Here is an 18522-nt window from a genome sequence, read left to right as displayed (position 1 = left end):
GCCCTTTATAATGTGTTTCTTCGCACTTTGTCTTAATGCTTTTGACGTTTTATGTGACGCACGTTGAATTGCCTTGTCGAAATGTGCTGTATAAATAAACTTGCCTTGTTTTACTCTGCTGTTGTCGTGAGAATTTTGGGACCTAAAAAAAACAGTCATGGCAGAAGAAGCTCAGTATAGACCATAGATAGAGGATTGTATTGGCTGGAGTTCGCTCTGTGATGCCTCTCAGAGCTTCCGTTCTTTTCTCTTATGTGCGGTGGAGAGGGAGGAGGAGCAGACAGATTATTATTTTCCTGTCGTGTGTAATTCATTCCTCCTCGCTAACAAATTTGGAGGAAATGTGGCTTGACTTGAGACGTAGAAAAAACAGAGAGACGGAGACAAAATAAAATAAAAACAAATTGACAGAGAGAAATAAACTACTTTTGCAGTTGCAGTCTAGTAGTTAATGTCTGCGCTGTGTCCTGTCAGGTGTGAGACAGGGCGGTGGGAAGCGCTGTCTCCAGGAGGAAAATGAGGTTTGCTTTTCTTTCCTCGCGAGAACGAACTCTCCTGGAGTGATACCCAAACGCCATTTTCACTTGAATTGAATTGAATTGTTTCAGCCTCCATCAAATGATCGGATGAGGAAGGAGGCGCGCTGAGATGCGTCTCCCGAGCCTCAATCAAGGCGGAGTGCTTTTATCTCCTTCAGCCGCTGTATTGATCCAGCCCCGCCGTGGCCCCCAATCAATTGCAAATCCAAAATAATTCACTCAGAAATTATAGGATTTACCACAATTTTGCTGTGGAACTTATGAGCAAAAATAACAAATGAGCTAGTATATATAGAAAATATATATATATATATAAACATATATACCCATATATACATATAGAAATGCTTTCATGTCATCCCAAACACTCCACTGTCTCAGTTACCTGTAGTCCTGGCTAAAATAACAATTATAACAATAAAACAAACATAGTAATAATAAATAATATGCAATCAATAATAATAAAATAAATATAATAATAATAATAACAATCATTATTGACTATAGGGATGAAAAAATAATAAGCAAGACATTGAGTGTCTGCAGCTGCTTTGAACATTTTAATTCCTTTCAGTGACTCCAGCGTCCTCTGCGCTGCCAGTCGCCCCGGCACCGCCGCTCCAAACGAGCGCCAATTAGCCGCCCCGCGGCATTGTGGGAAGACGGAAGGAGGACAACGAGGACGGCGGCCGCGCTCATCTCACTTTGTGACACAGGAAGCAGCGTCTGGATTAGAGGTGTAATCTGCCAGAGAGGGAGCGCATCCCCTCTCTCTCTCTCTCTCTCCCTCTCTCTCTCTTCCCTCCTTCCCGAATTCTTCACCTCTTCCTTCCTCCTGTTATCATTTATTCATTCCTTCCTTTGCCTCTTTCCCTCTGTTCCCTTTATTTTGTCTGATTCATTTCCTCCTCCGTTCTCCCTCTGTTCCACCTTTTTTCCATCTTTCAGATGTATTTGTTTTTTTTCATTAAACGAGGGATTACGTTATTAGGCCTCCAGCCCACAGTCATTGCTATTGCTCAGATTTTTATTATTAGTATTATTCTCCTTGTCATTTTTCGGCACTAAAAGTGTCTGGAGCACGAGAGCCCTGAACCCAGGCTGAACCCACGGACACAGTTGAGGTCTCGTTAGAACCGGGAGGTCTGAGACATCTCGTGGTTCAAATTGGATCCATATCGATCCGGATTTGTAGGAATTAGTGAAAAACAGAAAAATGTACATAAAGTAGCAGAATATTCGCACATCATCAATGTGCCAACGTACTTCCGTTAGGGTGGTGGAGCGAGGTGAGTTTGTGCAGCGGGGTGCTTTGTGACATCATCATCCAATTTGCGATATATGTGCAGGTTGTGGCTCTGGGTGTGCATTTGCATCGTATGAGGCGTGGACTCCACCGCTCTGTCGTGGTTGCTTGGTGCAGGATCTGCGCTGCGTCCAGTCGACCTGACAGCATTACTTTGATATTTTTATCTCTTTTGCTCTTTTTATAAATAAACATATTGTGTTTGCATGCAACCCGGTGCCGTGTCTCTCCTAATTTTGCGGCATTCTAGCCAGTCCTAACTAGTGTTGGGTACCGAAACCCGGTGCCGAAACTGCACCGGTTCCTATACGGTGGGTATCTACCGGACTGAATCGCAACGCAGATTGCGTAGCGATTCGGTCCGCAACGCAATCTGCCATTTAAATGCCCTCCGGAGAACCAGAAACCACATTTTCATCGTCATATAGCGATATTAACATGCCTGTGGTCGGAAGGTAGTCGGTGCCTGTCGTGGCCGTAACCCAAGAACCCGTTGGTGAACACCAGCGGTGAAGGAAGCTGTCTGAAGAAGGAGGCCTTTCAGGCTTGGTTGGCCCAGGGGTCTCCCGAGGCAGAAGACAGGTACCGGCGGGCTAGAAGGGCTGCGGCTTCGGCGGTCACTGAAGCAAAAACCCGGGTGTGGGAGGAGTTCGGGGAGGCTATGGAAAAGGACTTTCAGTTGGCCTCAAGGAAGTTCTGGCAAACTGTTCGGCGGCTCAATAAGGGAGAGCAGGGCTTGCTCAGGCTGTGTTCAGCTGGGGAAGAGAACCGCTGACCCGGACTGGGGATATTGTCGGGCAGTGGAAAGAGCACTTTGAGGAACTCCTGAACCCGACCAATACGTCTTCAGGGGAAGAGGCAGAGTCTGAAGACTCAGGGGAAGTCTCGTCCATATGCCTGGCAGAGGTCGTGGAGCAGTCAAAAAGCTCCTCGGAGGCAAGGCGCCGGGGGTGGACGACATTTGCCCTGAGATGCTAAAGGCTCTGGACATTGTTGGGCTGTCTTGGCTGACACGCCTCTTCAGTGTTGCGTAGATGTCGGGTACAGTTCCTGTGGAGTGGCAGACCAGGGTGGGGGCTTTTTTAAAAAGTTTATTCCAGGGTGCTGGAAAGGAGGCTCCGGCCGATCGTCGGACCTCAGATTCAGGAGGACCAATGCAGATTCCGTCCTGGACGTGGAACAGTGAACCAGCTCTTTACCCTTGCAGGGTTGCTGGGGGGGTCGTGGGAGTTTGCCCATCCAGTCTACATGTGTTTTGTGAACCTGGAGAAGGCTTTCGACCGTGTCCCTCTGGGGATCCTGTGGGGGGTACTGAGGGAGTATGGGGTACCGGGGCTGTTGGTACGAGCCATCCAGGCCTTGTACAACCAAAGTGAAAGCCGTGTTCGCATTCTCGGCCCAAAGTCAAACACGTTCTCAGTGGGTGTTGGACTCCGCCAAGGTTGCCCCTTGTCCCCGATTCTGTTTGTGATATTCATGGACGGGATCTCAAGGCGCAGCCGAGGTGAGGAGAGTGTCCGGTTTGGGAACCTCAGAATTGTATCACATCATCTGCTTTTTGCAGATGATGTGGTTTTGTTGGCTTCATCAGAGCCTGACCTCCAGCACGCACTGGGGCAGTTTGCAGCCGAGTGTGAAGCGGTCGGGATGCGAGTCAGCACCTCCAAGTCTAAAGCCATGGTTCTCTGCCGGAAAACAGTGGATTGCTCCCTCCGGGTTAGGAGCGAGTTGCTGCCCTAAGTGAAGGAGTTCAAGTATCTTGGGATCTTGTTCACGAGTGAGGGGAAAATGGAGCGTGAGATGGACAGGTGGATCGGTGCGGCATCAGCAGTGATGCGGACGTTGTACCGGACCGTTGTGGTGAAGAGGAAGCTGAGCCGGAAGGCAAAGCTCTCAATTTACCAGTCCACCTACGTCCTAACCCTCACCTATATTCATGAGCTTTGGGTAGTGACCGAAAGAACGAGATCGCGAATACAAGCGGCCGAAATGAGTTTCCTCCGTAGGGTGGCTGGGCTCAGCCTTAGAGATAGGGTGAGGAGCTCGGACATCCGGAGGGAGCTCGGAGTAGAGCCGCTGCTCCTTCGCGTCGAAAGGAGCCAGTTGAGGTGGTTCGGGCATCTGATCAGGATGCCTCTTGGGCGCCTTCCTTCGGAGGTTTTCCAGGCACGTCCAACTGGTAGGAGACCACGGGGTAGACCCAGAACGGGCTGGAGGGATTACATATCCCAGCTGGCCTGGGAACGCCTCGGATCCCCCAGGAGGAACTGGAAAACGTTGCCGGGGAGAAGGGGGCCTGGAGCTCCTTGCTCAGCCTGCTGCCACCGCGACACGGCCCCGGATAAGCGGAGGAAAATGGATGAATGGATGGCGGTTAAAACAGTGGATGAAAGGTCTGTGAGGGACATGCATTGTTGAATCAGTTTGAATGGAAGCGTGTTGTTGGGAACTTCCACTTGTGATGTCATGAACTGATGTTATATACAGTAAGTATATAAGTTCTCTTTCCGTCTCTGGCGCTCATTCGTATTCGGAGGGCTGCGCTGTGTAGACCGCACGCCGGAGGAGCCGATGCGGCGTTCAATGTCAACTCGAAAAACTGTAACTCGTGCTGCGTTTCAGAGAACCCGGAAAACTGTAACATGTACTGCATCCAACACGACAAAGCTGGACCCTGTGTGTTGCTGCCTGCAGCTTTATATATTATGATTTTTTTCTTCATATCTGTGGGAGCTTCCCTCTCTACCTCCTTTCTTTCTCCCTTCCTCCTCTACTTCTGTATTTCTCTTCTTCCTTGTTTACTCTCTCCATCCTTTCATTCACCTCATCCACTTTAAAGTGGACAAGTGTGTATGTGCACACCTCAGTTAAACCTCCATGAATAAAACACAGCGTTGCAGCCGCTTTAGTCCAACTACACTCAGTCCATTTTATAAATGTCCACAAGAAAAACACAATGACTGGGAGTGTCCACACACACACACACACACACACACACACACACACCCACACACCCACACACAGACACACACACACACACACACACACACACACACACACACACACACACACACACACACACACACACCCACACACACACACACACACAGCAGCCGTCCAGTGTCCTCAGGAAGAAACTCTCTCTGGGTATAATTCACAAAGAATGCACAGCTCGGTCCCAGCTCCGTGCACTGAGCATCAACTGCGCTCGCTATCTGCGCCACCTCAACTTTTGAATCAAAGGAAATCGCTTTAGCGCCGGTGTTTGTGAATTGGAAGCTTTTTGCAACGAGGCTCATTTGCATAGAAAGGGCCCAATTAGAACCAAATCTATGAATAATACCTCATTTAAATACGTACAAGCAGCACCGGTGCACCACGAGGCTATTTGCAAAGCAGCGCAATTAGAGGTGCATTTCACCGTTTGCAGCGCATTGTGAGGCTTTTTCTGTTAATGTGTGTGTGTGTGTGTGTGTGTGCATTTCAGTGCAGGTGGTTGTGGGTGCGTGCTCTGGTGTCTGTATTACTGTGTGTGCATATGTGTCTGTGCATTCATGTGTATGTGTGTGTGCTCACGTGTTTCTGTGGGACTGTGTCTCACTGTTCATGTGTGTATGTACGTGCCCACCCCTGCCAGTCTGGTGGACTTAAAGACTTAAAGTCTTGTGACTGTGTGTATGGTTGTGTGCGCATGTGCGTGTGTATTTCTGTTTGTATTCCTGATGTGTGTGTCTGTGCATTTTGCGTGTGTGTGTGTGTGTGTGTGTGTGTGTGAGTACCCACCTCTGCCAGTCTGGACTGCTTGTGGCTGACCTCATGCTTGCTCATGGGCGCGAGCTGCTGCGGCGTGTTGCGGTTGTTGGTCAGCGCCCGTGTCAGCCGGGCAAACTTCGTCCATCCTGAAGGAGGGAAGCAGAGGTTCTCAACGTGGGGTCTGGGGACCTCTAGGGGTCTTCCTAGAGGTTCCAGGGGGTCCCCAGGAACAAAATTATCCTCATACCATTTTCACACCAAAATAAGCAGGTTGACCCGGGTTTTAAAAAAGGGGCCAAACCTCAACCTGCCAAAAAAAGGCGATTGCCACCTTTCCCACCGCCAGGAGAAATGCCGTTGTTTTCTGGTGCGTCACGTTGGACGTCATGAACACGCCGGAAAAGGGGCGTGTCATGGTTACAGTGTGACTGGGAACAAAACAGTGGAGGAGACAGCGACTTAAACAAACAACAACATAAAACTGTAAAACTTGGGGAAAAAAATCAGTATTTTGAGCGTTGAAAAGAAGGGGATGGTGGATGACGGAGCCGACAGGACAGTAGAAGCAGCGTGGAGGAGTCTCTTCATGTACCTCGGAAAAAGCCGCAGAAATGTTAAAGCCGTCACAGCAGCAGAAGTGAAAAGGGCGGAGCTGCGTGTTATGTTGGCGTACAACTGGTCTGTGCAGTGCATCTTCCTCGGTTGCAGCCTGTGCAGGAAGGCGGAGCAGGAAGGCGGAGCAGGAAGGCGGAGCACGCTCTGCGGTTTAGGATCTCCAGGCTAAAAGCTGGTTTGGAGCTCGGTTTAATTTGGATTCAAGAAACTTATCTAAGAATAGAGGGATTCAAGATGCAAGATGTTTATTTATCACATACTTATATATACGGGCGTACAAATATGCAGTGAAATGTCATTGCAACGCACCCGGAGATTATGCACAAAAGACACAATAGCTGGGTAATTAAGAAATCAACTAACTAAGCTAACTGAACTAATAACTACAAGCACACAATATCTTAATAAATTAAGTAATTAAATACTAACTAAACGAACTGATCCCTAAAACGTAGTTCAGTTAATAAATAGAATAATTAGGACTATATAGACTTATGTATATCCAGACATGTAGAGTGAAGTGGCTGTGAAGCTCACAGCTACTTCCGTAAACTCGCTGACGCAACCGGAGCTTGACTGGAACACGTCACATTCGACGTCAGTCTTCCAGTGACTCCTGAAGCGCGGCCTCTGATTGGTCCGACCACCGCTTTACGTCCCTCCTCACGACCGTTCCAGGTACGACGCTAGGCTTGTAAACAGGAGGCAACGAGATGGCGGCGTGATCCGACTTCCCGAAAGCAGGGAGGGAGATGGTCTTGTATCCGTTCTTGTACGGTGTGTAGTAGTGGTCCAAAGTTCTATCTAACCTGGTGGAACACGTCATGTGTTGGTGGAAATTAGGCAGAACTTTTTTTTAAGTTCGCCCTGTTAAAGTCGCCAGCCACCACCACAGCTGTGTCGGGATGTTTGTTCCGAAGTCCACACAACACATCATGCAGGTTCGATAGTGCTATGTCGGTGTTCGCTTGCGGTGGAATATAAACGGCTGTGATGATGACCGTGCTGGGAGGTAGACGGCATGAGACTGTTCCAGGTTGGGCGAGCAGGAGCGAGGAGGGAGTCTTGATTGTGTTGGAGTTACACCAGCGGCTGTTGAAACACATTCCATTCCACCCTTGGATTTCCGCGACTCTTCCGACCTGTCGGCGCAGAACACGGACAAGGACTCGGGTGGACGCACGGCACTGTCCGGCACCGGCGGGTTCAGCCATGTCTCCATCAGGCCACAACAGTTTCTCGTATCCCGTTGGAATGTAATCCTGGCTTGAAGGTCATCCTCCTTGACATGGACACTGGCAAGAAGGATGCTGGGCAGAGGTGGGCGCTAAGGGTGTGTCCTCATTCTGGTCCGAATGCCGCCTGGTTTACCGCGGTGCTTCCTCCTTCGGCGTCCCTGTGGGACAGCATTGAAGTTATTGTCCTTGTTGATCGTGTTGGTGCGTAACATCTCCAGCGGCCACTCTGGATCCACTGATAAAAAGTCCCAAAGTTGTTCTTCCAGGGAATCTTTTATATCACCAGCACAGGAGATCACCGCCGGTGACTTTTTGACGGACATAATGATGTAAAACGAAATAAATTAAAAAATGTGCGTCATCACACAGAGCATTCGCGCAGGCGACCACAAGGGGACGGCGCCAAGAATGAATCATGATCACCTGATCATTTTTAGCAGATTATGGTCTGTTTCCGTTTGCTTTCCTCCAGCGGCTTCGCAGCCTCTTCTACAAGCACGACCCCTTTAGGAGGCAGAGTGCAACCTGCTCCCATCGGTCTCCTTTACATAAAAACACATTCTACTCAGTCTGCAGCCCTGTCAGCCTTTTTAATTCTGCTTACTTCTTCTGTGATTTGGTCTTTTTTTGGGGGACGTTCCTGCCCTGAGAAAGGCACTAAACCAGAAGTGAACGGAGCGGAGGCCATTTGTGAGCAGAGACTCTGGGGATCCTTTCATCCCGTCAGAGCAGCGTCCGCTCCTTCCTAATGAGCTTTTCTGAAACTAAACCCACACGAGGAGGCCTTTCCACTCGAGCTGCAGGATATTGAGTCAGAATCAGGCTTTACTGGCCAAGAACACTGACACGTGCAAGGAATTAAGACTTTCCAGTGACTCCTGGTTTGCACAAAACAAACAGAAAAAAAAGAGTAAAACAAAGTCAAGCGGGATTTTCAGGAGCATCTGAAATGAACCAAAGGAATAACAAACCGTCTTCACAATATGTTGAAATTAATCAACAACTAATGTGTTAATAATAAAAAGTACAGATTGAAATGTTTTTTTTAACGTAGCATTAGGATGAAGTGTCAAATTAAACGTGATATTTAACCTTATGAAAGGCACGTGCATCACTTGAAGCAACGTACAGTAAAGGATTCTTCTTCGACATCCAAACTGAAATAGTATGTTTTGCAACCACCATTCAATGTTGTTCCATTTCAGTGTTTAACTACATTTTTTTTTTTCATCTCTGTAGACAATCAATGTATAAAAGTGTCATTATTATTATTATAATTATTATAATTATTATTATTATTATCTTTATGAACGTTGAAATGATGTTGAAAACAGTGTCGACAGTTTTCATCTGCAGTCGATCGCAGACACCAAACCTGTCAAGGAGGTATTTACGTCCTCTGTAGTCAATATAAATAAACTGCATCACAATATGTTGTTATGAGTAGGACCTGGTTATTATGGTCTTCAGCAGTGAAACCACGGAGACGGATCATTGCCAATGACCTTAATGTCTCCCTCCCTCCTCTGACCTCGTCCTCCCCTCCCTGGTGTCTCCGTCTCCTCTGGGACCGAGCGTCTGCAGTGTTGCTGATGGAGCCTTTTGGGTTTCGTCTCCGGATCAAGTTGTGTCAAATTAATTTGGTTCCTGAGCTGGAAAGGCGACTAAACGCTGCCTCTAGTGGATGAACCACGTGGCCGCAGGGAGCGTGGCGGTGGGAGGCTCCAGCCACCACGCGCAAGTCATGTATTACTGCTCAAAAGAAGAGAAACTTTACACACAAGATATTTTTTTAGAATAACTCTCTGTTGAATATCAGTTTAATACTAATAAAATATTGCACAGAGATAAATGACATTAATAAGCGGTAATGGAGATTTCAAAGCAAAGTTTCTGTTCTGGAAGAATGAATTATGATCACGTGTTCATTTTTAGCAGATTATGGTTTGTTTCCATTCCCGTTCCTCCAGAGGCTTCGGAGCCTCGTCCACAAACACATTCATTTAGGACAAAAGGGTTTTTCATGCACGCAGTACAATCATTTTGTGAAAAGGGTTACATTTTAATTGAAAACATGAAACTAAGAAGAAGAGGAACCAAAACTGTATATTTAATATGAAGTTGAATATGAAGTGCTTTGATGCTTTTACTCGATCAGACTGTTAAAAAGATACCAGAGTACTGCTATCTTTGGGTGTATATACCCTTCTATTTATGCATAATAATAATAATAATAATAATAATAATAATGTTTAATTTGTATAATGCCTTTAATACTCAACATGCAACTCAAAGTGATTTACATTAATAAAAGGCCATCAAATAATAATAATCATAATAGTGTAGAAAAAGCAAACAAAAAAAATACATTTATTGAAAATAAGTAAATATTATACTCAATTTAAATTATTTGTTTTGAACGACTCCAAGCAATTCTCACATAATCACCACAATACTTTTAGGATATTTTCAATAGATTCCTCGTGGTGTCACAGTCGTTTTGCCACCACTGTTGGACTCACGCTGGCGGGCTGCCTGAGGCCAAAACCACAGCTGGAAGCGCATGGAAACACGGGCGGCGCCGGCGTGTTCAGCTGGTTCTAACACATCAAACAATACGCAGGCAAATTAAATGTGTGTGAATGTGCGTTATATTTTGTCAAAAACAAACAACTATTAATTATGTTTTTGTTCCCATTACCCCGTGGGACTGATCCAGCCTACAGACTGACATGACAACCGCATCCAAAATAATGGATGTAACAGTATGAGTGCAGTTGGAATCAGTACGTTAAATATTGAACGGTTACTCGTGGCGGTAAAAGCTTTCTGGTACGGCGTGGTGGTCCAACCTGAACCAAGTAGAGCGGAAGACACAGCGTCTATATCCAGAAGCCGTCATCTCTCAAGGGGCGTTTCCAGTGGAAGCAGAGTGAAATGATTATATTATATATATATTAGGTATCATTACCTGCCTGACATTGGATTGTGAATGGAAAGGATAAATTATGAGTAAGAAGTACTTTTTCTCGGAAACTAGTCTAGTATTAGGTACATGGGGTGACTTCTCACCTGTGATCATACCTCCAGTCATCATACACAAATCTCTACATTAAAGCTTTTAGTCCAACTTTGAATGTGAAAAAGCAGAATGAAGTGTTTCTTAAAGATGCACCACTGCCGGACACTGATTGGTCTGTTTTTGGTTTGATAGCGCTGGATAATCGGATTGATCCGAAAAAAATATTATATAAAGTACTTTTAACGAATGACCAAGAGTACTCTGTAGCCCTAAGATGTTCTCAAAGTACTTAGTTATTATATGGTGTACACCTGACATAACACCTACCACCTAACCCCAACACGTACCACCTTAACTACAACCTAACCACAACATGTACCACCATAACTACCAACTAACAACAACACATACAGTACCACCTCACCTAACCCTACCACCTACCCTCACACGTACCACCTTAACTACCACCTACCCACAACATGTACAGTACCACCTAAAGTACCCCCTCACACGTACCACCTTAACTATAACCTAACCACAACATGTACCACCATAACTACCAACTAACAACAACACATACAGTACCACCTCACCTAACCCTACCACCTACCCTCACACGTACCACCTTACTACCACCTACCCACAACATGTACAGTACCACCTAAAGTACCCCCTCACACGTACCACCTTAACTATAACCTAACCACAACATGTACCACCATAACTGCCAACTAACAACAACACATACAGTACCACCGAGAGTACCACCTCACCTAACCCTACCACCTACCCTCTCACCCGTACCACCTAAACTACCACCTAACCCCAACATGTACCACCTTAACTACCACCTAACCCCCAAGTACCACCTAAACTACCACCTAACCCCTAACACGTACCACCTTAACTATCACCTAACCCCCAACAAGTACCACCTAAACTACCACCGAACCCCCAACAAGTACCACCTAAACTACCACCTAACCCCCAAGTACCACCTAAACTACCACCTAACCCCTAACATGTACCACCTAAACTACCACCTAACCCCTAACATGTACCACCTAAACTACCACCTAACCCCCAACAAGTACCACCTAAACTACCACCTAACCCCTAACACATACCACCTAAACTACCACCTAACGCCCAACAAATACCACCTAAATTACTACCTAAACTACCACCTAACCCACAACAAGTACCACCTAAACTACCACCTAACCCCCAACAAATACCAACTAAATTACTACCTAAACTACCACCTAACCCCCAACAAGTACCACCTAAACTACCACCGAACCCCCAACAAGTACCACCTAAACTACCACCTAACCTCCTAACAAGTGCCACCAAAACTACCACCTAACCCCCAACAAGTACCACCTAAACTACCAGCTAACCCTCAAGTACCACCTAAACTACCACCTAACCCCTAACAAATGCCACCAAAACTACCACCTAACCCCCAACAGGTACCACCTAAACTACCACCTAACCCTCAAGTACCACCTAAACTACCACCTAACCCCTAACACATACCACCTAAACTACCACCTAACCCCCAACAAATACCACCTAAATTACCACCTAACCCCCAACAAGTACCACCTAAACTACCACAGAACCCCCAACAAGTACCACCTAACCTCCTAACAAGTGCCACCAAAACTACCACCTAACCCCCAACAAGTACCGCCTAAACTACCACCTAACCCTCAAGTACCACCTAAACTACCACCTAACCCCTAACACGTACCACCTTAACTATCACCTAACCCCCAACAAGTACCACCTAAACTACCACCTAACCCCCAACAAGTACCACCTTAACTACCACCTAACCCCCAACAAGTACCACCTAAACTACCACCTAACCCCCAAGTACCACCTAAACTACCACCTAACCCCCAACAAGTACCACCTAAACTACCAGCTAACCCTCAAGTACCACCTAAACTACCACCTAACCCCTAACACATACCACCTAAAACTGCACCTAACCCCCAACAAATACCACCTAAATTACTACCTAAACTACCACCTAACCCCCAACAAGTACCACCTAAACTACCACCTAACCCCCAACAAATACCACCTAAATTACTACCTAACCCTCAAGTACCACCTAAACTACCACCTAACCCCTAACACGTACCACCTAAACTATCACCTAACCCCCAACAAGTACCACCTAAACTACCACCTAACCCCCAACAAGTACCACCTAAACTACCACCTAACCCCCAACAAGTACCACCTAAACTACCACCGAACCCCCAACAAGTACCACCTAACCTCCTAACAAGTGCCACCAAAACTACCACCTAACCCCCAACAAGTACCGCCTAAACTACCACCTAACCCTCAAGTACCACCTAAACTACCACCTAACCCCTAACACGTACCACCTTAACTATCACCTAACCCCCAACAAGTACCACCTAAACTACCACCTAACCCCCAACAAGTACCACCTAAACTACCACCTAACCCCCAACAAGTACCACCTAAACTACCACCTAACCCCCAAGTACCACCTAAACTACCACCTAACCCCCAACAAGTACCACCTAAACTACCAGCTAACCCTCAAGTACCACCTAAACTACCACCTAACCCCTAACACATACCACCTAAACTCGCACCTAACCCCCAACAAATACCACCTAAATTACTACCTAAACTACCACCTAACCCCCAACAAGTACCACCTAAACTACCACCTAACCCCCAACAAATACCACCTAAATTACTACCTAACCCTCAAGTACCACCTAAACTACCACCTAACCCCTAACACGTACCACCTAAACTATCACCTAACCCCCAACAAGTACCACCTAAACTACCACCTAACCCTCAACAAGTACCACCTAAACTACCACCTAACCCCCAACAAGTACCACCTAAACTACCACCTAACCCCCAACAAGTACTACCTAAACTACCACCTAACCCCCAAGTACCACCTAAACTACCACCTAACCCCTAACACGTACAACCTAAACTACCACCTAACCCCCAACAAGTACCACCTAAACTACCACCTAACCCTCAAGTACCACCTAAACTACCACCTAACCCCTAACACATACCACCTAAACTACCACCTAACCCCCAACAAATACCACCTAAATTACTACCTAAACTACCACCTAACCCCCAACAAGTACCACCTAAACTACCACCTAACCCCCAACAAATACCACCTAAATTACAACCTAAACTACCACCTAACCCCCTAACAAGTACCACCTAAACTACCACCTAACCCCCAACAAGTACCACCTAAACTACCACCTAACCCCTAAACTACCACCTAACCCCTTACAAGTACCACCTAAACTACCAGCTAACCCCTTACAAGTACCACCTAAACTACCACCTAACCCCTTACAAGTACCACCTAAACTACCAGCTAACCCTAACCCTATGAGGGCGGTGAACATAACCACAATACCATGTTACGTGACATCACAACGGTATTGAGCTCATTACCATCATCACCACATATATATATATATATATATATATATATATATATATATACACACATACATACATACACACACATATACCCACACACACCCACACACACAGGTGACATCAGGTGACCGCAGTATTACGGAAATCGTCACAGCTCTAGTTGCTTGTGTCACCCCCATGAGTTATATTTAAGAAATAGATTGTATCGCCTTTTTTATTTTACCACCTTTTTTTTATTACTTTTTTTTAATGATGATGTTTTTTTAACTGTTTCACTGAAACTGATAAAAATTCTTATTGTTGTTTAACGGTGAATTATCCCTCATTGTAATGCACACTGACTGACAAGAAAGTAACTTCATTTTATGAATAACCCTACTACATAACCCTCACACATAGCACCTAAACTAACCCTACTACATAACCCTGAACCAGGTTCCATCCCAGGCTCTGTGCCCAAGTGTCCTTGAGCAAGACACTGAATCATTCACTGCACCCCATGAGTGAAAAGGGTGCCCTGCAGGCCCGTCCCTGCAGGCCCGTCCCCGGCATCGGCCCTGAATCCCCCCCGGGGGATTAATAAAGTGTTATCTAATCTTATCTTAAGTCCAGATCCAAAAAGAAAAATCTATTCAATAACAGGAACCCGAGCCGTCGTGATGACGTCCTTCCACCGCTGGCGGTTGAACTGAAGCGCTCTATAAATAAAGCTGTTTAGAAGGGCAAAGAGCAGCACAACAAAGACGCTCTACCAACAGGAGTCACGCACCCCTATCGACCCGATCCCTTGAAGGAGTGGCTGCAAATAAAAACAAAAAAAAAAAAACCTCCTTTGAAACCGCTGTTCACCCCTCAGGCCTGAAATGCAGCTTTCATTCGCCCCCAAATGGAGCTGTATTCACCCATTTACCAGCGCGCGCAGCGAGCGGACAAAGGCAGAAGCTGATACTGTACAAGGAGGCCTGAAATATCTGCACAATACCAGGCGCTGGATACAAACGCAGCCCACGGCTCAGTCAAGGAGGTGATTTTCTTCACCAATTACTGTCCGACCCTGCCCCCAGCGAGGCTTGTGCAAGGCGGTACGGGGCCCCAGCTCCGGACGTAACCAAGCTCCGTCCGAGCCTCGGGTGAGCGGGGGTACGGGTCAGCACGGCCGCTCTGCCCCGAGAGATGACGTCCGACATCAGATGAAGTCCCCGGGTCACCGAGCGGAAGCCGCTGCTTGTGTGCAGAGGCGGCGAAGCGGACTTCACCCACCGTGCGCGGCCAACAAACACCTCTGGAACCACGGATTCTGTGTCATGGCATAATTTCGCCGCTGAAAACCTGTAATTCATTTGAGCCCGAGGGGCTTCCTTCTCGACTGGGATGGAAAGCATCAGCTTGGGATCATATTTGTCATCGTTTGTCAACACTGTGATGCCAAACAGGAATACTGAGCTCACTTGTCTTAATGCCATAAAGTATTTATTACACGCTTTGTATTGCAAAGAACACTGCTATGTTACTATACACAACTGGTCACTAAACATCCGTCCCACCTCCTCTGTAGAGAGCAACATGGGAACCATTTTTCGGTATTGGAGCAATAACGGAGCAAACACCTCCCCATGGACTATTTCAGTAAATATGTGCGTAAATTCATAAAATGAAGTTACAGCAGGCATGACAAGATGGAAGGACAAAATCAAAACTGATAACACGCAACACACAACATGACACTGACAAACTCGAAATCCCAGGCGGTGCCAGCGAGCTGCACGTGAGCAGTTTGACGTCTGGCTCCAAAGTAGATGTGGAGTTGAGACGCTAGGTCTGAGCCAACGGCAACCATTACAGCCGCTGTTGGAGTGCTTTATGATGCTAGATGATGCTTCTCGAAAAAAAACCTCAGACTGAATGGAAGTCAATGGAAAAAGAAGAAACTACTCGCTTGTTTTTTCCCCACGAGACTCAATATCTTAGTTCTTCTGTTTTGGTTGTGATTTCGAAAATGATAGTTCAATAAAGAACATGTAAAGATGTGTATATCCGGGGGTTGCCTTGATTGACACGCCTCTTGTTTGCGTTCTAGCCAGGTGGGCGTGTCTCGACCTCCCTCCAACCGTCTGCTGGATGGACTCCGCCCACCTCGGCACCCAAAGACTCCGCCCCTCTGGGCACATTTAGAAGGACTGGTCTCCGTGTCCTGCCAAGATGGTGGCAAGCGTGCAGCCAAACAGGAGGCTTCAAATTGTCCCTCCAGGGCTGAAGGTGCTTCCTTAAAACCCTCCAAACATGGACGCCTTGTTGAGGTTGGTCAGAAGACCTCCAACGTCTCACACGGACCACCAAGGAAACCTTTAAGCTCTCGGCTTCGCTTCGCCCTGCAGATGTCACCGACTGTGATGACGAAAAGTCAGAAGACGCCTGATGAAGGAACTTCTTGTGAAGACTCTTTGCAAAGTGACATTAAGTCATGTACTTAAATCTAATTAAAGAGATAAGAAAACATTCATCCTCAGAGAACATAAAGGAGAAATGGAATGAACCATATATCAATGAATATACCGCAGATAAGAGGAGAGGAGTTCACATTTTATTAAACCAGGCGGGAAATTCAGGAATGTATTCCCAAGAAATGCTTTGAAACGTGTTGAAATGCAATATACCGTAATGTCTTCATATAGACCCAACGGCCACAACATTAACCCTGACCCTGTTTTCTCTTGGACAGAACCTTTTTGGCAACCACTGGATCATTACAGCCGACACAAGGAACAAAAACATCAAGGATTATGTGGTCAGTGCTCAACTCAAACCACCAAAATGTGCCAGAACGGAGGAAAACCACAGGATTTACACAACAACTGACGGAATCCAATCACAACAAGAGGAACGTCACACAAAACCAAAAAACTGCCTTTATTGGATCGAGTGCGGCGCACGCGGAATGGGCTGCGTGGTAGGAGCAGGAAACCCCCCCATGGCCACGCCACAAATACAACGTCAAGCACAACAAAGCTGCAGCCCAGCCTCTGCCAAGCCATGCTGTGGGACGCAGGACATCCCAAACGCCCAAATTCTACAATACGACATCCAGTGGTTAGACCGCAGAGAGAAGAAGAGCAGGAGCCAGATGGAGCCCCCCCACTGGGAACCCTCCCCCCAACAATGGGCGGGCTCATCCCCACACAACCTCCCCCCCCGTGAGGCCCCAGTGGCAACAATAAATACAACTATTCCAATTCATCCAATTATGTTGCGTCATAGAATTTTAAGATAGTCCCATAAAGAAAAAAGTGACAATTGCAAAACAGATGAACCACCAGGACGGACGTCTCAGCCGCGTCCAATTAGAGACCGAGACGCTTCCCCTCGCGTGTCGACGCCCAACGCAGCTTGATTCTGCACCGAGGACTGATGGACGGAGGAATAAATAAAACAAGAGTTAGGCAAGAAAATAACGAGGGCCCCACACACACACACACACACACACACACACACACAGGAAGTGGGGCGTTAAACACGGGTGCGTGCCCCTGGAACCCAACACTTCTGGGAACGACGAGCAATTTTAAAACTGGTGTTCTGCAAATGGAGGCAGAGAGTGTGTTTTATTCAAGGAGAGAGACAACGGGGGAGTTCTGCCGCTTATTCATCCTCGCTGTATTACCCCTCCTGTGCCAGCGTGTCCATTTACTGAAGCCACGCGCTGCACCAAGAAATCGATTTATTGGGTTTAACAGCAACGTATAAAGACACAGAAATGTAAATTGCTGCCAAACTGAGGCAGCGTTCAACGCTGATCACGACGACCGTCATAAACACCAGGAAAAATACAATAAATCCACTTGGAAAATTTTTTTAATTGAGAAATGAAAGTGTTGATTTCCCATGTAGGTTTCACAAATTGAGGGTTTTTTTTTTTTTTTTTAAGCTGATCCAATCACTCGATTTTTCCAGTGTGTGAAACCAACCAATCAGAAGCCACGGAGCGTCCACGGAGCGTCCAGCGAGCTGAGCTTCACGGAGTCCGGCTCAGTTAGCCTCAATCTGGCTTCTGGTTAATGGGCTGGGAGCCTGGTTTGGGTCCATCCCTCCGTTCCTCGCTCTGACGCTGATTCTCGGCGACGGGCTTCGCTCCCGGAGCCGCCCGGGCGTCGGCTCCGAGGCTCGTCGCTCCGCAGCCTCTCCCGCCCCCGGCGCCGTTTCCCACAATGCCCCTCTCACGCCCCCATCCAGCTCCCTCATCAGAGCCCCGGTCAGGGCCGTCAACCACGTCACGTGCATCGCCCCCTCCTCGCTCTCCAGTGACTTCAGGTAAATTGAAAGTTCATATTGGGTACTGTGAAGATATTGCATAGGGTGGCAAATATCGAGATATTCCATTTTATCGAATATTAGCCCAAGCCTAATTTCTACCTCCAAGTTTCTCTGCTGCAGTGTGGTTGAAATACAAATAGAGTGTTAGTGTTACACTAAACTGACGGATGCAGCGGCGTCGCTCATTACAGTAGAAACACCTGGACCCATTTATTGCCTTTGTTGGGTGTGAATTGGTGTCAAATGGTCCCT

At 46.9% G+C, this 18522-nt stretch overlaps 1 protein-coding gene across 1 annotated transcript in view; it reads right to left on the bottom strand.

Annotated features, from left to right (window-relative positions):
- Positions 1-18522, bottom strand: part of kcnh5b (potassium voltage-gated channel, subfamily H (eag-related), member 5b) — a gene marked incomplete at both ends in the record, with an annotated part of 88130 nt that overhangs the window by 52059 nt on the left and 17549 nt on the right. Inside the window, one exon of the mRNA XM_080012677.1 lies at positions 5629-5744. Coding sequence (XP_079868803.1) covers positions 5629-5744 — 116 coding nt within the window. The remainder of the gene's footprint in view (positions 1-5628; positions 5745-18522) is intronic.

The sequence above is a fragment of the Zeus faber genome, assembly GCF_960531495.2.
Source record: "Zeus faber genome assembly, chromosome: 13".
In the NCBI taxonomy this organism is placed as follows: Eukaryota; Metazoa; Chordata; class Actinopteri; order Zeiformes; family Zeidae; genus Zeus; species Zeus faber.
The sequence above is the reverse complement of the archived record's forward strand: the minus strand, read 5'-3'. Positions and strand labels throughout refer to the sequence as shown.